The 21,639-nt window shown below is 41.0% G+C and overlaps 1 protein-coding gene across 1 annotated transcript in view; it reads left to right on the plus strand.

Moving 5' to 3' along the window:
• LOC124795085 (NF-X1-type zinc finger protein NFXL1) overlaps positions 1–21,639 on the plus strand; it is a 102,009-nt gene that overhangs the window by 64,281 nt on the left and 16,089 nt on the right. Inside the window, exons 10-12 of the mRNA XM_047258910.1 lie at positions 5,451–5,618; positions 9,951–10,187; positions 18,833–19,030. Coding sequence (XP_047114866.1) covers positions 5,451–5,618; positions 9,951–10,187; positions 18,833–19,030 — 603 coding nt within the window. The remainder of the gene's footprint in view (positions 1–5,450; positions 5,619–9,950; positions 10,188–18,832; positions 19,031–21,639) is intronic.

Consider the following 21,639-nt stretch of genomic DNA (forward strand, 5'->3'; position numbering starts at 1 on the left):
TTGCTATAAATAGTATTGTTTGCTGTCTGAGGTTGATACTGACTGGAAACAGGCCAATGCTGGCCAGCTGAATTTTTTTTTTTTTTTTGTTGTAAATAATATTGTTTACCATCTAAGGTCGATACTGACTGAAAACATTCCACGTGGGAAAAATATATCTAAAAACAAAGATGATGTGACTTACCAAACGAAAGCACTGGCAGGTCGATAGACACACAAACATACACACAAAATTCAAGCTTTCGCAACAAACTGTTGCCTCATCAGGAAAGAGGGAAGGAGAGGGAAAGACGAAAGGATGTGGGTTTTAAGGGAGAGGGTAAGGAGTCATTCCAATCCCGGGAGCGGAAAGACTTACCTTAGGGGGAAAAAAGGACGGGTATACACTCGCGCGTGCACACACACACACACACACACACACACACACACACACACACACACACACACACACACACACATATCCATCCACACATATACAGACACAAGCAGACATATTTGGTCTTTAAATCTGAACATTTGTAATAGGTACGATGTAACACCCAATATTGTGGCTTATTAGGTACAATGGTACATCTATATCATGTATATGTAATCACATGTGTATATATGACTGTACTAAACTTGTAAAAAAAAATGCTATGACATTTGCAAAAGACACCAGTTGGTGTCTCCATGCAAAAAAAAAATACAACAAATAAATAAATAAACAGTCGAGGAGAGGTCCAAGCACCAATGCACCTAACTGAAACAACCAAGCAAATCACCAATGGAAGTTCTCTCCTTGGAATATAATCACAAAATGAAGTACAATAAGACATAGTCATGCATGCTCTCCAGTCTCTGGGAAGGTAGAATTAAGGTGGTCATCAAAATAAGCATGTTTGAAAATTTTATGGGCAGACAAAGAGAGATCAATTTAAACAAGCATTGGGATCTGGCACTGAAATTATCAAGATCTTTCCAATCATCTCATCAGTCAGAGCCAAAATACTACAAGGGATGTGTGTGTGTGTGTGTGTGTGTGTGTGTGTGTGTGTGTGTGTGTGTGTGTGTGTGTTTCTCTTAAAGAAAACCCAAGGTGTAAGAGGCACTGCCAAGCAGTGGAATCCTTTTAGGGTCATGTTCAGTATGACCTGAATGTGTTTTAAGTCCACAGCCTTCCAGTTTTATCTTCCATTTTGATTATGCTGCCTGATTTGTGCTTATAATTTCTTGTCTATTATCTGTAATTGTAATTCCTTTAATTACACATTCTTTAGGTGTTGGTTATCTGTTCAAAAGACCTGCCATTGCTACCATGGCAGATTTTTGTCCATGTGCCTGGATATGAAGCTCTGAGCTGACATGCTCTCTTGTAAAAGGACTATGCTGTCTCCCAAAAATCTCTCTAGGAGAGGAACACTTGTGATGTGCTGTAGTTACACCCTGGGAATTACCACTGGCAGGTGCACGATTCTGGTTGTGGAAGCCCTCTGAATTCCTCTGCTTTACCATGCTGTTCTCCAGGACCAGACAGAGCAGTAACCTGTACAAGATGGTGTCAAAGTTTTCCAGTAATATTGATGTGAGTTCTGTGGCAGGTAGCAGCATTTGGAAGGAACATATGCCTTCCCTTGCAGTTCTAGTACATACTGGCTTCACATTAACTGAGTATTCAGTGTGATGCCAAGGGAATGCACAATTGTGCTCCATTGCCCTGTATTACCGTGAATGTGTATGGTTTGTAGGTTGGCTGTATTATCCGAAAGGCTGATGATAATGGCATTGCTTTTGTTGGTGTTGAATGCTAGGTGCACTTCAGAGTTTGGTTGGTTATGTGATTTGTCATATCTTGGAATTGACTAATTTAACAGATGTTTGTGCACCATCCAATTACTTCTGCTCCATCCAAATGGTATGTCTCATCTAAGCACACAAGCTTAATGAGGCCTGCCACAGTACCAGCAGAATGCAGCCCGTGACTGATATGTCAGCTGTGAAAAGAATGTAGGAAACTGACTCCAGCTCTGACCTTGGAGTACACCAGCATTGATGTTGCTGTATGATGAGATCCCTTATTGGATACATAGTTGAAATGTTCAAACGTAGAATAATATCAGTCTAATTGACCTTGATTATAAATTTGGGTGTGACACAAACATTGTCTCACAGCAGTTTGCTTTGAGTCCAGGTATTGAGCACTGCTCAGAGGACCTGAGAAAGATGATGAGGCCAGTCATCAAAACAGAATCCTCAACTCAGCTAGAAACCATAAAAACATACCCTCAATCTTGTCACACCAAGATAACCTTAGAAATCACATCATTTCTGTTGTTTGTTCTCTATGTTGTATGCCAACAGTTTGTGTGGAAAATATCCTGTGGACATCAGTGAATGTAATGAATGTCTGCTGGACAGGACTAGTTTTAGTTCATAAAATTTTATTTTATAGTAATAATAGGAGTAGTGGAGGTAACTAACTACATACCATATCATTAAGGCACTGCATGTTTGACAGGCACATAAATAAGAGTGAAATTATTACTAAGCTTTCAGGCATAGTACTTCCGCAGAGCTAACTGAACAAAACGGAAATATCTTACTAAGCACATTGCTCCGGCGTTTAAGCCAGTCGGGCTGTAATACTGTAACAATGTAGTCAACTGGTAGAGTGTAATATGAATGTGTGTGGAAAGACATGTCGAAAAGTTTAGTGACAATTTTAGTCTTTTATGTTCCTGTCCACCACTCAAACCCTGAATTATGTGGTGAATAGTTGTCTACCTTTACTCCTTTCATTATTTGTATACTGTCCAGAACTATATAGTGTCATGTTTCTATAGCACATATTTACCTCAATTTTGATCATTCCATAGTTCTAAGTTTCCTCTCTTTCAGTTTATATAAGCCCCCACAGAACGTATCTCTGCCTACGTAGATCAACACCTTCAACCCATTACATGCAGTCTCCCATCCTTCATCAAAGACACCAAACACTTTCTTGAACGCCTGGAATCCTTACCCAATCTGTTACCCCCGATAACCATCTTTGTAACCATTGATGCCACTTCCTTATACACAAATATTCCACATGTCCAGGGCCTCGCTGCGATGGAGCACTTCCTTTCACGCCGATCACCTGCCACCCTATCTAAAACCTCTTTCCTCATTACCTTAGCCAGCTTCATCCTGACTCACAACTCATTCACTTTCGATGGCCAGACATACCAACAATTAAAGGGAACAGCCATGGGCACCAGGATGGCCGCCTCGTACGCCAACCTATTTATGGGTCGCTTAGAGGAAGCCTTCTTGGTTACCGAGACCTGCCAACCCACAGTTTGGTACAGATTTATTGATGACATCTTCATGATCTGGACTCACAGTGAAGAACAACTCCAAAATTTCCTCTCCAACTTCAACTCCTTTGGTTCCATCAGATTCACCTGGTCCTACTCCAAATCCCATGCCACTTTCCTTGACGTTGACCTCCATCTGTCCAATGGCCAGCTTCACACGTCCGTCCACATCAAACCCACCAACAAGCAACAGTACCTCCATTATGACAGCTGCCACCCATTCCACATCAAACGGTCCCTTCCCTACAGCCTAGGTCTTCGTGGCAAACGAATCTGCTCCAGTCCGGAATCCCTGAACCATTACACGAACAACCTGAAAACAGCTTTCTCATCCCACAACTATCCTCCCGACCTGGTACAGAAGCAAATTACCAGAGCCACTACCTCATCCCCTCAAACCCAGAACCTCCCACAGAAGAACCCCAAAAGTGCCCCACTTGTGACAGGATACTTTCCGGGACTGGATCAGACTCTGAATGTGGCTCTCTAGCAGGGATACGACTTCCTCAAATCCTGTCCTGAAATGAGATCCATCCTTCATTAAATCCTCCCCACTCCACCAAGAGTGTCTTTCCGCCATCCACCTAACCTTCGTAACCTCTTGGTTCATCCCTATGAAATCCCCAAACTACCTTCCCTACCCTGTGGCTCCTACCCTTGTAACCGCCCCCGGTGTAAAACCTGTCCCATGCACCCTCCCATCACCACCTACTCCAGTCCTGTAACCCGGAAGGTGTACACGATCAAAGGCAGAGCCACGTGTGAATGCACCCACGTGATTTACCAACTGACCTGCCTACACTGTGAAGCTTTGTATGTGGGAATGACCAGCAACAAACTGTCCATTCGCATGAATGGACACAGGCAGACAGTGTTTGTTGGTAATAAGGATCACCCTGTGGCTAAACATGCCTTGGTGCATGGCCAGCACATCTTGGCACAGTGTTACACCGTCCGGGTTATCTGGATACTTCCCACTAACACCAACCTGTCAGAACTCCGGAGATGGGAACTTGCCCTTCAGTATATCCTCTCTTCTCGTTACCCAGCAGGCCTCAACCTCCGCTAATTTCGAGTTGCCGCCGCTCATACCTCACCTGTCATTCAACAACATCTTTGCCTCTGTACTTCTGCCTCGACTGACATCTCTCCCCAAACTCTTTGCTTTTACAAATGTCTGCTTGTGTCTGTGTATGTGCGGATGGATATGTGTGTGTGCGCGCGAGTGTATACCTGTCCTTTTTTCCCCCTAAGGTAAGTCTTTCCGCTCCCGGGACTGGAATGACTCCTTACCCTCTCCCTTAAAACCCACATCCTTTCATCTTTCCCTCTCCTTCCCTCTTTCCTGATGAAGCAACCGTTGGTTGCGAAAGCTTAAATTTTGTGTGAAGCTTTCGCAACCAATGGTTGCTTCGTCAGGAAAGAGGGAAGGAGAGGGAAAGATGAAAGGATGTGGGTTTTAAGGGAGAGGGTAAGGAGTCATTCCAATCCCGGGAGCGGAAAGAAGTCTTTCGCAACCTTGGGTTGTGAAAGCTTGAAATTTGTGTGTGTGTTTGTGTGTTTTTTGTTGTGTCTATCAATATACCAACGCTTTCTCGTTTGGTAAGTTACAGCATCTTTGTCTTTAAATATGTCTGCTTGTGTCTGTATGTGTGGATGGATATGTGCGTGTGTGCGAGTGTATACCTGTCCTTTTTTCCCCCTAAGGTAAGTCTTTCCGCTCCCGGGATTGGAATGACTCCTTACCCTCTCCTTTAAAACCCACTTCCTTTCGTCTTCCCCTCTCCTTCCCTCTTTCCTGATGAGGCAACAATTTGTTGCGAAAGCTTGAATTTTGTGTGTATGTTTGTGTTTGTTTGTGGTCTATCGACCTGCCAGCGTTTTTGTTCGGTAAGTCACCTCATCTTTGTATTTATATATAATTTTTCCCACGTGGAATGTTTCCTTCCATTATATTGTTTATATATATATATATATATATATGAAGAAGCCATTTCCATCCATTTGCTAAACAATGGAAAATCCCAATGGAACTCATATTGTTGTTATTTAAGTCTTATTAAAAAAATTAGGGCATGCATCATATACGTCAAAAATGCTTTTTTCCTACAGGTGCCGATGCCTGTAACTTGTCTTGGTGGTCATGAAACAAGTGACTGGCCATGTCATCTAGCCAAGCCATCTTCATGTCAACGTCCATGTGGCCGTCGCTTGGCTTGTGGCAATCATACATGTACGCTACCATGTCATGAAGTTGTAGGCGCAAAATCTGAGACAGAGGTAATCAATCCCCATGTTAATACTGTGATAAATAAAGATTTAGACACACATCTAAATCTATTTATTAATTGTTGTAATCTAGTACTCCCTTTAAAATGATTCATGTTCTCATTTCATTTTATTGTGAATCTTTGTGTCTATGCTATTTTTATATGCCTGTTGTTGATCAATTATTATTTTGCAATTACATTGATAATGGGCAATTATGGGACTTATATACATTACAATGAAATTACTGTTAAAAAGTTTACAAGGATATTCTTATCATAACTTTAACACAACTGCCCCCTATAAATGTTCCAATACTATTCCTCCATGTGAAACTGTGGAATAGATCACCTGAGCTCTGCAAAATGACTAAATACAGCCAGAATAGCTAATGCAGAATATTGTTTAGTGGAGTGCAAGAATGTCAACAATATAAGGAAAAACATGGGTTACTACTCACTGTATAGAAGACATGTTGAGTTGCAGACAGGCACAACGAAGAGACGGTTACACATTTAGCTTCTGGCCAAATCCTCCTCTGAAGAAGCACACGCGCACACACACACACACACACACACACACACAATCACACACTTGCACAAGTAAGCATACCTCTCACACATGACCACCATCTCCGGTCCAAGCTGCCAGAGATGGCGGTCAGGTGTGCTCAGTGTGCTTGCTTGTGTGAATGAATGTATATGTATTTCCTTTTCTGAAGAAAGCTTTGGCCAAAACTACTTGTGTATTGTACCTGTCTGCAACAAAACATGTCATCTTTACAGTGGGTAGCAATCTTATCTTTTTCCTTATGTTGTTGGTATTACAACCTGGAGTTTTCATTGTTTCAAGTACAAGAATGTGTAATTGAAAGAACAGAAACAGGGCAAACACAGGCTGACCGTACAAATGTCTTTGTGCTCACCCTTTACTCCTCTGTAACTTGCAAGGGTAAAATTCTGTTTAAAGCAGTATACCTTGTAGAGTGATGGTGATCCCTGATTATCTTTAGGAGTTGCCATTGGCCGTTGTTGTGCATATTGATAAGGTGGATCAAATATAAATGAGCATCATTAAATTGCACACCCACTAGACGTGTGACGTGTGAGCTTCTGTGCTCCCTTGAGGAGGGGTTGCACAACACATCATTTCGTGAACAAAATTCATAGCTATTTACATGCACAGTTCTGAAAAAGTAACAGTTCCTGGCCCCACATGGAGCTTAGCTGTAAAGAGTTCAAGATATAATGAGGAGATATTTGGGGGGGTGGGGGGAGGGGGGTCCACTTGCATCAACCCTGCATCAGCACCACTGCGTGTCCTAAGCGTTACATCCTGGGGAGCAGATCAAACCACGTCCTCTGTTTCTATGATCACTTGTTCGTTTGAAACTGGTCTATGAGTGTTTCATGTATTCTTCTGCATGTCCATCCAGCTTATGCCATCTTAACACTATCCACCATCATGGAGTACGTTTGACCACTGGTGCCTTATACACTAGCCTGGTTGAGGGTCTCTATGCAGAAGTTGCCAAACTACCACTGCCATACTGGCACAACGTCCTCCTCAGCAGGTATGCATGCCCTTTATCTTCCATGCCTGGCCTCCCATCATATGCCCTCTTTTTAGATGACTCCCTTGACCACCAGTATGGGTGACGCCCTTCTTCTCTGTTACCTCTTGGAATTCACTTTTGGCTTCTGCTCCGGCAGATTAACTTCACGCTGCCTGCCACATTCCCAATGGGTGTAAATCCTTCAGCACTTTGGCTTCATGCGGCAGCTGGTGTTCATCTTGGACTTCTTTCATTTCCCAAGAACACTAGTTAGGATTCGATCTGTCACTATAAGTTTCTTGACCTTCACATGCAACTTAGCAAAGACCAACTGTGGTGTTGGGTGTGCCTTTGTCTTTGGCGTCAGCCATTTTTGGTATGGACTTCCAAAACACTTCACAATTTTTCTCAGCAGAGCTCCTCATCTTCTATAAGGTCACCCAGTGCATTCAGTGACACAGGCTTTGTAATTTTGTCAAATGCTCTGATTCTCTCATTGTCCTTCAGAGCCTCTCTGTGCTCTACACAGTCTCTCCCTTAGTGCAATGGGCCCAAGAAAGCTTCCACTTACTCGCTGTAAATGGAGCCACTGTGATGTTCATGTGGGTTACTGGTCATGTCAGTCTGATGGGAAATGAGGCTGCTGATGCTGCTGCCAAGGCTGCAGTTCTCCTACCTCAACCTGCTAGCTCTTCCACTCCTTCAGATGATCGTGTTGCTGTATGTCTGCAGATGGTGTCATTTTGGCATCAACCCTGGTCTTCTCTTCATGGGAACAAGCTCCAGGGAATTAAACCTCTCCCAATGGCTTGGCTGACCCCCTCTCATCCTCTTTTGTCACGAGGAGATCATTTTAGCTAGGTTGCATATTGGGCGCTGTCGTTATAGCCATCACCATTCGTTAACATAGCAATCCCCCACTATTTTATGCTCATTGTCCTCAACCTTTGACACTCTGCCAGTTCCTGACCCAATGGCCTATTTTTAATCGTTACGTTCCAGTGTATGTTATCGTCCAATTTAGAGAATGACGTGCGGGCTGTCAATTGCATTTTACTTTTTATCCATTGTAGCAATATGGAGGAGTCATTGTTTTTACCTCTTTTTCCTTCCATTGATTGGGCTTAACATACAGTCACTTTAAACTTGTCTTACTTATTGGTGTTCAAAGGTTATGACGTGGAGACTTAAGACCTCAATTGTTTTGCGCCTTAAAAAAAAAATCAACAACACTGTTCAAAATGTCAAAATTCTATGTGAAAGTATCAGAAATGATTGGCACTTGGTTGTGTTTGAAATCTCTTGGAAACCTCAAGTCAATTATGGAAGCATTCAGCTGTAGGAATGAGTTGGTATTCTGAAAAGTGTCAGCTTGTTGGGCTTCGAAGTTGCTGTAGGAAGAGCACAAATCTGCATGAGTTGCTGTTCCAACATGCTTCTCACAAGGTATAAGAAGGGAGGTTACATATTTTCTTTTTTTGGCGAAATTCGAGAAGCAGTTATCCGTTGGTAGAGGAACATCAGTCCTATAATTCAATTGCCTCACTATGTGACTGATGCACTATTGGGCTGTTCGGGGAAGTTATTGATGGAAAGCTCTTCGTGGCCAAAACAGAGGGGCAACAGTTCATGTGCAATTGACTTCAGCCATGCCCTCACACTTTATTTGAAAATGTCATCGTAAATTGGTTGATGAGTAAGAGTATCAGTAAGATGGCTTATCATGTACAAAGATAACAAAACAGAAATTAGAATTGTTTTTAACTAAAACAGTTGTTAGGCCAATGACCTTGCTGCAATGGTAATACTGGTTCCCGTTAGATCACCAAAGTTAAGTGCTGTCGGGCCTGGCTAGCAGTTGGTTGGGTGACTGTCAGGGTCTGCTGAGCAATGTTGCTAAGCAAGGTGCAGTCAGCTCTTGTGAGACCAATTGAGGAGCTACTTGATTGAGAAATAGCTGCTCTCGTCATAAAAACAGACAATAGCCAGGAGGGCAGTGTGCTGCCCACATGTTCTGTCATATTGCATCAGTGACGCCTATCAGCTGAGGATGACATGGCAATTCATCCGAACCGTTTGGCCTTTTGAGGTTCGTTCAGATGGAGAAAACAGTTGTTATAAAGGGCTTTTTTATGTGATCCACCTTTGTACTTCACGCAATTGCTCAAAGTAATGAAACCAATGCTGCATGAAACCAACTGTGTAAAAAAAAGGGGGGGGGGGGGGGGGCTGTTCCTGATTGGCCTGAATTTGAAGCACAATTTAGTTCTCAGTCTTCCTTAAAAAAGTTGTGATGTATACTATTAGATAAAACCACTTACGCATCATTATCAAAAGTTGTTTCCTGTGGGGTCAAACAAAGTAAATTGTATAATGTGCATAGTTCTTCAAGCAGGTGAATATTGGTCATCCTTAATGTTTATGAGTGTAAAAGTTGACAATCTGTTAGATTAAGTACAATTGATTTTTAGATTTTATAGTGTTTTCCTCCTGACCTGGGATAAAAAATGAAACTGACAAGTGATGCTTCTTGTTATAGCCCAACCTGCTGTTCTTTCACCTAGTGCAACTTTCAGCATATAACAGTATGCTGAACCCTGCTGTAATTCATATTACAATTTGTTCTGTATCTCTTTTAGTGGACCTATAGGTTAGGGTGAGGCAAGAAGACAACTGTTTTGTTCCATACTGTTATGTTTGTTATTATGTATCACTAAACATAAGTAATTGTAAGAAACAACTTCTGACAACTATACTATGTTATTCATTTGTTTAATGATATTCAATAGGCTGGGGAGACATGTGAAGTGTGTGAAGCTGGATGCTCAAAACCCCGTCCTGAAGGCTGCTCACACATCTGTCCAAAGCCATGCCATCCTGGCTCCTGTGCACCTTGCCCACAAATGATACGCCTCCGATGCCACTGTGCTCTCAACCAACTTTTTGTACGCTGCAGTGAATGGATCAACGCCAGTGAGGATTCCAGAAGTATGCTTCAATCCTGCAAAAGTCGTTGTCCAAAAAATGTAAGTATTTATTCCTGAGAGACTTGGTGTATGTTATCTAGTTTCTATGAAATACTGCCTCTTTTTTTCCTTAATGTAAAACCCTCATTTTTATTTTTTATATATTCACACATGCACTCAGTGGCAATAAAAAACTGTGATATAAATGCAGTTTTGTGATGAACAGATTTCCTTTTGTCTTTAACGAACCCATGGACAATCAAGAGCTAACACTTACTGATTTAGTTTGTTTGACTGTGAGTCAGCTAAGTATTTCTGAAAACCGTACCCTGTCACATTGTAACCACAATCAATTACCAATCTAAAAACAAGATTGTTCATGAAGTGCACTACCTAGCAGAGAAAGCATATTTATTATGAACACCAACATATAGCCAGAAGATAACTGAACTCCTGGGTAGATTTGCTGCTATTTATACAAACATGTTATTCCAGAATATGCAAATGTTATAAACAGAAGAAATTTTGAGGACTTCTTAGAAATGATAAATATTAAATAACAAATATTTGCTGGTGGTGTAGTTTGAATTGGTGACATGCAGCACTCCAGCCAGTGACCCTAACCACTACTCCACAAGGTATGCAGCCTAGCTCCGGCATTGCTCCCCCTTCAGGAGAAATAGTGGCCCACTGTTTCACACTGTCTCCTTGGAGCCAACTCCAGCACCCTGGATATAGATCTTTTTAAGGGTCTGTATGAGTGCACTAGAGGATATTCACATTATGATCACAATGTTAATTGGAATTCACTTTTGGCCATTTCCTGTTCCTTCAAGTACTATATGGTTTTCAGCAATACTGGATCTTCCCTCTTTTCAGCAGCAGTGTCATTTAATGCACTGATGACAGACTTTGTTTATGCTGCTGTGTTCCACCAAAGGATTCCTTGAAAGCTGACTAGCATCCTGTTTGCGTCTCTTTCTGTATACTACTGTAATGTATTTCTGAAGCCTCAGTGCTCATCTCGCCAGTCAACTCAACAGATCCTTCAGGCTAGTTAGCCAGCATAGAAAGTGGTGGTTTGCCAAATAAATATGGTTGGAACTTGTTGGCCCAAACAGCGGCAAGGCATTCATTCTTGTTTGTATAGTAGTTCATCTCACATTTGACTAGTATTGTGGAATCAAAAACTATTACCTTTTCAGCATCTTCCCGAATTTTTACTAGAAATGTACCAATCCCGTACCTACTAGTGTCGGTGTGAAACTCTGTCTCAACATTCTTGTTAAGCTAGGACTGGAGAAGATGTTAGTGCCTCATTAAGAACATGGAAAGATCTTTCTTGCACCTCTTCCAGAAAAATTTGGTGTCTTCCTGCAGTAGTTCTTGCAGGGGATATGCCTTGGTACAGAAATAATTTGTGAACAGCCTGTAATATGAGCACATTCTGCAAAAACTTCTCACATCAGGAATGTGTTGAAGAGCTGGAAAATCTTTGGCTGCACTTAGTTTCTCTTGTTTAGGACTGACTCCATCACTAGCCCCAAAGTTTTTATTGCTTGAGCAACAAAGAGGCACTGTTCAGATTGAGGTTGAGGCCTGTAGTCTCAACACATTTCAACACGGTTGTCGGGCAGGTTATGTGTTCTTCAGAAGTCTTTAAAATAATGACAGTGCCATCCAGATAGCAAAGATCCATCATCTATGTAAGGTGTCAAAGCATCATGTGCTTGAAGGTGATGGAACATTGCATAGTCCACACAGAATAAGTTTGAACTGTTATCGGCCATCGGGAGTTATGAAGGCATTCTTTTCTCTATTAACTTCAATTTGTCAGTAGCCTGTTTGTGTGTCTGTAGTTCAGAAGTACTTTGCCCCTTTCAATTAGTTACACAAATTTTTTGTGTCTTATGCACTCCAGTGCTTCACATTGGAAGATTAGAGTGTGGTTTCATCCCTCTCGCCATGTAGTCTATATTTAGGAGCTGCCTTCTGCATTGTCATTATTTATAGATATTTCTTGAAGTTCCCATGACCAGTCATTAAAATTATCATGAATTTAATCTATCTCCTGTTCAAGTGTAGGATCACAGAACTTCTCTTTAAATATGGTTTTGCCATGTCTCTGTAGATGATCGAAAATTTTACATCCTGCAACAACATGTTTAGATTTCATCATCAACTTGGTGATAGGACAGGTTGCAGTTGAACAAATGGGGTCGTTGCCACTGTTCCGGCTAGGCTATCAGCTTGTTCACTACCAATAATACCTGTGTGACGAGGGACCCACAGCAAGTTTACCATGTTGCTTTCCAGTAGCATCATAACTGATTTCTGCCATTCTGCATCCATGATCTTGTTTCAGGTCCTGATAGAGGTTTCAAAGCTGTTTGGCCAACTGAATGAATGTAGATGCTATAATCTTCGTAACACCTATGTAGATTCTTCTCTGTGCGCACACTGACAGTGAAGCACAATTCTTTGTCAGTAGATTTGAGCTGCCCATCCAGGACTGGCTTGGCTGTTCCTATGCGCACATAATTAGGGATGAGTTGTGGCTGCTTGTATCAGCTAGTGATCCAAAGATCTTGACCACCTACAATGCATGTGATTTTCACTGGCATGTGGATATCCTTTGTGAGCATGAGTAGCATTTTGCAATTGACAAAAGCTTCACAGTTTAACTGAACATCTTGATTGGTGACTGGAACTAGTCTTGTTGATGACGGCAAGTTAACGATGTCTTAAGTGGCAGACATTCGCCCAGAATAATCTTTGTTATGCGTGTTTATTGGAATAATGTCATCAATTTGGATCTCTGACCTTGCACATGCTATGCCTGCTTGTGATGCTGACGAGAAGTCTAATCTGAGAATAATCATAATGGCTAAATTGTGTTAAAAAAACAAATTTGAAGGGCTATGCTCTGTCTTTTACAATTATTCTAGCAATAAGTGTTCCTGTCAGCTGGATGTATTTCGCATTTGAACTGTTAAGCACACTTGCTTTCATATCCTGAAACACAGTCTTCATTAGCTGGCAATGATAAGTATTCAATATAACAGAAAAAGAAGCCCCCTGATTCGACATGGACCTTGACTGGGTGAGTGTCGATGCGATTTGCTGCCATCTTGATGATTGTTACCCATGGAGGATTTTCATCTGTGGCAGCCTCACATCCATAAGTTTTCCTGAATTTGGTGGCTAGGCGAGAGCAGCCTGTACCTCTGTATGTCTTTGGTAAATGGCTATGGCGTGATGGGAGGGTGCCACCTCGTCCAGAATATGGCAAAGTCCTTCATCCCACATGTAGACTATAATCGCCTATAGTTGTCTGGTGTGAATAGAACTGCTGTGATGGTTGACTTCTTGCAGCATAATAATTGTCGAACACTCGTTTTCTTTCTTTGCAGTAGTGTATGATATGTCCAGGGTATCCACGGCGAAAACAGACTGGCATGTTGTCCTCCAAATGTCTGCTCTTCTGCAGGGCATTACAGTGGTCAGATGCTGGATTGTCATTTGACAGCTACGGCATAAGTCTCGAGTTGGCCAAATACATTCTTCACGTTGCATTTGCTAAAGATTGATACACCTTTTCAACATTCTCTTATTACCTCCTGACATATGGGATTGACATTCATGGCCACTATGCCTTGTATACTTGATCCGACTTCACTGGTTGCCGTAAGGATAAGGAAGCATGAGGGGGCAATCCAGAGTAATAATGTCATTTGTTGTTTGATTACATTTACTCAAATAACAACAAACAATATTAAATAAAGTAGTGATCAGACTCCCTTTCAACAAACAACCACCAAAGGACAAATATGTCAAAATGTATAACAGAGATATAAACACAATAAAGAACAGTAGCATTTCACATTAAGAAAATGGTAAAAATGAGGCCCTGGGGGCCTGTTTCCTCATTCAGTTCGCACTCGACCAAACTGTGTTAATCACAGAAACTGCTACAATTTATAATCAGTCAGTTATTTCTAAAAGACAACAAGTTATTTCATAATAACATTAACAGTTCCTTATACCAAAAAAGAAGCGAATATACTGCTAAAACATTTTTTCCATATTTCACCACTTTTTCTATAAAAAAAATTTAAATAAATAACACTAAATTGCCTGTACAGGATACAAGGTAAAAGCAGTACATTGGCAGCTCAGGCTATAGCCAATTAAAAGAAACACCTTCAATTAAACCCTGAGTTCCCAATCATTGAGAGAAAGCTGGCACAGTACAATTACTTAATTCTAAAACTCTAACAAACAAGATGTTGTGAGGGAAAGGGTACAATTTTGAATAAGAATATAGGGCATAAAATACACAAGAGAACTTAAGTTGCTCGTTCCAACAGATGGCCTGAGTTATCGTGCTTAGGCCAATCCCCTGCGCCACGACACAAGTTAACAGACAACAAGGCTGTGCATAACATTAACAGGTCCCCACACCTGTGAGGCGTAGAGAAGTCAGCTGCAAGCTGAGGCAAGTTAGTGCTATTAACAAAAGGCACTAAATATGTGAGTGCCAAAGATGCAGTTTTAATAATTACAAATGAAGCCCTTACATGAACATAGCAAAGAGCAGCAACTTACCTTTAACTGTCGTAACAAGGATCTCTATTCAAGAAAAGAGAACATATGAGTTTAAGACAGGCTCAAGCTTTAACGAACTGATTAGTCACAATTATAATTAGAGGCTCAGTGACAAATACAGCCAATAACTGTCAGGCCACCAAGCCTTTTGACAGCATATATTAAAATAAGGCAAGAAGGAATGAGCTTACCTCCACAGAACTGAAACTGAACAGTTTTTCATGCCCATTAGCTGCTCACGCAGCACCTTAAGCAAGGAAGTCTATAACACAATTTGCATACACATTAGACATACAGGTTTTAAATCCACTTGCCCACAAATAAAAAAAGTAAAAAAGGCAACTGCTAAAATAACCAGCAGCAGAAAATACAAGTAAATTTGATAGACTTCAGCCTCAGGTGTTCACATGCCTAATTAAACGTTTCAGTTCAATCAAAATTTCATGTAGCCATCCATAAGAAATCTCAGAGCCACTTACACAACAAAATTGTTTATAGAATACTAAAGGACTAAACTTCAATTAAGAGCACACTTATTAAAAAAGGGTGGCCACCAATATTTAAATAAAACAGGGCAACCTTCAAAGTAATCACCAATACAATAAAAGGATAAATAACTGCCTTCAGCCACTATAACGACAAATTGCACATTCAAAAAATAACACAGAAAATCACCTTTAGAGAGGCACTCAGAGGCACAAATACCCGATTAATAAAAAATACCCATAAACAAAGAAAGAGGCTCAATCAGTAATCACATTGAGTTCAGCCCTCCAGGAAGCCTCGAAGACCAGACTAAGCCAAACGCTCTTTTAGTAAGACCACTGTACATGAAAGGTGCAGAAGGGAAAGGCAAGTTGAATATTGTCAGGGCAGCACTAAATATCCAGTCACACACAGCATTGAATCACCTAAATCGTAAGGCAACAGACATCAAGACGAATGGAAATCATACAACCGGATGCTGTCTCCCTCAAAAATTGCAGCAGACGAGAAAGGATAAGGCTATGACCAAAACGAGCACCTGAGAAATATAGCTGCCACTGGTAGTCATATGGTCCACCATACCCAGCTGTTCACATGCCTTCATCATACTGGCTCCCTCCGTGTTCCATTCCATCCTTGATGAACCCCCAGAGATGTTGCTTCACAAGGAGAATTGACACACAGAGGGAAATGTGATGCCATAAACACACGACTATGAAAGGCAGGGAAGAATCAATAAGGAGCTATCACCATGACTCAGTACTCACTCCAACTTCACTGGCTGTCATAAACAGCTGTATTTCTTCCCTTACTACCCAACAAACGAGAGAGGTGAGGGTATGGTGGTCTTCTGCAACTGCCATAGGGATCACATTCAAGACTTTGTTGTTGTGTCTTTTGAACCAACTCTTTTCCTTTTGTATTTTTCAAAGCAGGGGCACCACTTCATGATAAATTCTTCCTTTGTTGTGGCATTCTTTACCAGAAGAATTTTAAACATATCTTCTGTGACTCTTTTCATCAAATGAGAGATTTTGTCAGATTCTGTCATTTTCAGATTCAAAATGTTCCATAGAGCAAAACATTCTGTATGTAAGGCTGTGTCATTTAACCATGATGTTGGGCCCTGTTCTTCAGCTAAGCAGACTTGCTGTTGTTTGCCACTGGAATTTTTCCCAGCTATTGAGCTTCTCTTCAGTGTTCTTGAACCACTTATAGGCTGTGCCATCCAAGTAAAAAATATACATTTGCCAAACACATCAAGCCATCCCACCTGTTTTATTTGTCGACTTGGATGAATCGTTTCAGCAATTTCTTGGAGTCAGGGCCAGCATCTGTGGAAAACACTGATGGGTGCCTCATTTGCAGTTGACCTGCTTCTGGCTTGAAATCCATTGGTCTCCTGACTTTACAGACTTTTCGAATGATATACTGCATGTATTCTGGCACCTGTCCATATAGATGACAGCTTTTGTGTTACCTAATTGGAGCCGTGGCATCTCTGCCAATATCATGTCATAGTACTATCAAGTCCAGACCATGTAATAGGGTCATCAGTGAAGTACAACACTTACCATTGAAAGCACATTTATTACAGACACAACCGAACTGTCTCATGGATCGAGAGTGCTGCGATTTATACAAACATTGAATACATATAAGCAAACCTTGCAAATATAAAAATTTTCAAGAACCTTCTAGAAATGATAAATACTTAATAACATATCTGCTGATGAAACTTCCTGGCAGATTAAAAATGTGTGCCCGACCGAGACTCGAACTCGGGACCCTTGCCTCGGTCGGGCACACAGTTTTAATCTGCCAGGAAGTTTCATATCAGCGCACACTCCGCTGCAGAGTGAAAATCTCATTCTGGATATCTGCTGATGATTGTATTTGAACTGGTGACCACCAGCACACCAGACTGTGTGCATGTAGAACAACTCACCACAATATCGAAGATTAATTTTGTTGAGGGTACTTTCTCTTTACGGCTATCAAAAAGAGAATTCATTTGAGAAAATATAAAATTACAAGCATGTGTGCATGTGCACGGAGGAGGGAGGGGGGTGGGGGGAAGTTTCAGTATTTGGAATTAAGTTTCTCTGTCAGGAAGGAAAGATGGTTAGGGTTGGAAATGAGGAGTTGTTCAAACCAACAACATGTTAAGTAAGTACTGGCCACCAGTTCTGTCTCCTTGCAGTTTGACAGTTTTCTCAAGTCAATTCTCATTTTGATATATAAGTAAAGATAACAACTCATCGGATAGTAACGGCAAGGTGCCATTGACAGATGTACAAAAGAGAATAGCAACTACACTAGCTTTTGGATGGATCTTTTTTTGAGCTACAAAAACACACACATACAGACACACACAGATAGACACACAGAGAGAGAGAGAGAGATGTGTGCACATTGATATATTGATGCCACGTGAATACTCAATGCCAGGACAGTAGTTCAGCAGATACACTGCAGTGAGGATTGTGTCGGATGAGGGACTGTGGAGGGTGGCTGAGAGTTCTGAGGGATGCAGCAAGCATGCAAGATAAGAGTGCGGGAGGCAGAGGCAGCAAGTGGAAGGGATGGGTACACAAAATTTTTAATGCCAGAGCTGGTGAGTTCATGCAGCACACGATGACCCTGACGTGGGGGAGTGGATTGGGAGGAGGTGTCAGAAGAGAAAGGGGAAGATGAGGTTATCAGAGACAGGCTGGGAGGACTATGAGAACAAAGGATGTGTTGCAAGGATAGCTCCCATCTACTAGTTCACAAAAACTGTGCTGGGCAGAAGGGTCCAGGTGGCAAGAGTTGTGAAGCAGAAATTGAACGTGTTGTGCTCAGCAGCGTGTTCCACCACTGGGTGATTACCTCTACTTTTGGTTGCAGTTTGGCAATGTTTATTGATGATAGAGGACAGTTGGTTGGTGCTCATGCCCACATAAAATGATGTGAAAAAATTCACGCGCGCGCGCACACACACACACACACACACACACACACACACACACACACAGAGTAGTTTTCCATTCCTCTGTGTTGGCATTTAATTACAGTTGATTTCAAAGCCTATTATAGCTTCATCTTGAGGCACTTGGGCACAGTTATAAATTATATCCAGTTGCTGTACCACAGAATCATCTAATGTGGCAAATAAAGGCTTACTAACATAGGGATAGGACAAAGCTAGCGCTCCTGCTTGTGGGGATGGGGATGTGATGACACACAGTACTGGGCCACTTGGAGCAACTCGCCAGCCATTGTCTTCCAGAAAGAATGAAATCCTCTGTCAATTGTCTTTAATATTACTGAACAAGTTATCAAGTCTTTGAAATTTTTGAGCTCATATTTTGTAGAAGTATGATTCAAACTCCTGTTCACCCATCCTGATCTATGCTTTCTACAGTTTTTGCTAATCATTTTGAATTACTGCCAGGATGGTTGCTTGGAGAAGTCCATAGCTGATTTCCTCCCTCCCTAGTTCCAAATCAGCTTGTGCTCTATCACTAATAGTTTCATTGCCACTGAGATACCATAGGAAACTTTTTTCCAAGCTTTTAACTTACTTACAAACATTGTTGTTGAGTAACCCTTAGATGTTTTTGTTCCAGTTTGCCTGTGGACACCGTTGCCAAGCTGATTGCCACCCAGGTGATTGTCCAGATTCTTCACTGTGCCGCAAGAAAGTGAAAATTTCATGTCCATGCCGGCGTATAAAGCGAGACTTTGCATGTGACCTTGTTCGAAATGGACAGGCGAAAGTGGAATGTGATGAAGTATGTTTGAAAAAGAAAGAGGAAGAAGCGAAGGTATCTGAATATACAGCATCTACAGTAGTATATTTCTTGAGTTTTGTTGTCTCTTATTTTACTGTGTAGCATAACGAGGCATGCTTGGATAGCCCATTGGTTAAGATGAATACTCACGAAAAGCAGGAAATTCAGTTTCAAGCCCCCAATCTGGCACAAACTCCCATTAGTAAAGACATATTCACTGCCTCAATACCATTTCAAGTCATTGCATTTCCTACAGTTTATTTTCTTTGATTCCATCCATCTCATTTCATGAAACTAATTCATTTGGTATTCAGGATGAGCCGTGTAAGGTGGAACACCCCTTTTATTTTGTGGAAGGCTCCAGATATCGAAATGAGGTTTTAGGCAAATGATAGCATGCTAAGGGGCATGTACTTTGGTATGTGATAAAGAGCCTTCACTCTTGTATCGACTGAGATATTGAAGCAAGTATAGGTTTTTTTGGAACCATATACTTTCCATAACTGCATTCAGTAGCTCTTGGAAAGACAGTTGCAGAGGTATAGCACTAGTTAATATTGATGTTGAAACCTTTCACAAAACAATCCACGAACATACTCAAATTGGGAAGCAACGTGGCAAGAGACAGCGATTGCAGTGTAAACACAACCAGCAGAGCTCTCATGCCAGACTCTGTCGTTATATGCAGCAAGACAGGCTTACATTACATAGATCAAGCTTCATTTGCTATACGACATAGCAACAGTGAAAATTCGATTTTACATTTTTCACAATTCTACACCATAAATTCGTAGCCCCTGTGAAAAACCCAGATCAGTGCTAAAAATTCCCTGTTTTTATGTTTCTTCCTAATAATGTTTACTCAGTTCTACATTCTTACTCAATGTCTTGCTTGACTCATCTCCTTTTCTTCCTATTGACATTTGATGTGACTGAATGAGTTATAAATGGCACAAAAGACAGACGTTTTGCACCATGGGTCATGGTGGAGTTACAGGAATATTTTAGGCTGTTGCAGATGAAGGAGATGCGAGAGAGGAAATTCTGACGTAATCCACGATCAGTGTTGTTGACACAACTCGCAAGATTTAGCTTCACTGTGCAGTGACGATGGGTTGAGCACGTTTCTCTTTACTTTTTGCAGGAACTGACGTAATCATTATGTGATGGTGCTGTGAAGACAACCAGGAACGAGGCTATCGATTTGTCGATCGCTGTAGCATCAAGTTGATGTTTATGGATGTGTTATTTATAGGAGAATCTCAGTTGTAGTAAGAACTCTTTAGGGGAATATATTTGTGGTTGTGCAAAATGTGAAATATTTGTGACAAGGAAGAATATTAATGTTATTGCTGATCATTTCACTTGCAGCAATTTAAACTGTCCTCTTAGGTTCTTGCCTAACCACACACTCGGAAATCTCCACATATTCAGAAATAAACAGCGAAGTATTTCTGACGAGGAACAATATGAATTCTATTGCTGCTCGTTTCTCTCGCATGAATGTAAGCTGTCTTCTTAGGTTTCTGCCTAACTACACACTTGGAAATCACCACACATTCGGAAATAAACAGGCAAATATTTATTTCATTCATCATTCTCTAACCAGACAGAAATGTTTAACATCATTTAATATTGCAGAACATACTGTATTACGATCATTATGAATGTGATTGGGGGGGGGGGGGGGGGGGGGGAATTGGCACACAGTGAGTTGCAGACCAATAACCTCTAACTACTCAGCTAACCATGACATTATCAATCACACTACAGCTTAGTCATTTAAATTTTGTGTAGTGCCTTAATTATTATAAAATCTCTTGAAGCCTTACACGTTGATGGTTTAATTGATATTTAATGATAAGGCGGACATATTTGTGATATGGTGCCTTAAATGAATGGAAATGATAATTGAAATGCACACAGTTCACATAGGGGATATTCACAAGCGCTTGCAAAAGTCGATAGTCAAAAGCACACTAGTGACATAACCACTGCCAAAAGGAGTGTGAGTTCGTGTCCACACTGCTACTGGGAACATGTTTCTGTTGGAAACATTATTTTGTACAGTATGTTCCATCTGTTTCCAACTTTGTTTCTTGTCTCTGATTCTATCCACACTATCAGCAAACATTTCTCAGTGTATTCGCTTCATCTGCAAAGCTGTTTGTTGTATTGTTTTCATCTTATCTGCCAAGTCATGTCTAGAGAGGAGGAAACTGTAATACTTAAAGCTTCATGCAAACAAAATGAAAGATGTCATCATCATACATTCTTTTTTTATTTATTTATTGTGACTTGTGACCTGAAGGCCTTAAGCATCACTATGTTTCACAAAATAAGGTTGTGTTTATCAAAAAATTTTGTAATTGGTTTTAAAACTACAACATTATTTTGATGGAGAGTTTATATAGTAGTTGGTAATGGTTGATGGAATGGGATTAGTTGTTGCATGAAATGGATTTATTGGTTTGCTTAATGTCCTCATCTTTAGTGAGCGAAAATATACTATAGAACAACTGGTGGGAAAAACTTGCTGTGTATGAGAACTGAATATGGAAGACAGTTCTAGTTTTCAGAATTTCACTTGGATATCATCTAACAGTTAACAAATTTCAGGAAAGCAATGCTGTTAGTCATAG

This window comes from Schistocerca piceifrons, chromosome 4 (assembly GCF_021461385.2).
Source record: "Schistocerca piceifrons isolate TAMUIC-IGC-003096 chromosome 4, iqSchPice1.1, whole genome shotgun sequence".
Classification (NCBI taxonomy): Eukaryota; Metazoa; Arthropoda; class Insecta; order Orthoptera; family Acrididae; genus Schistocerca; species Schistocerca piceifrons.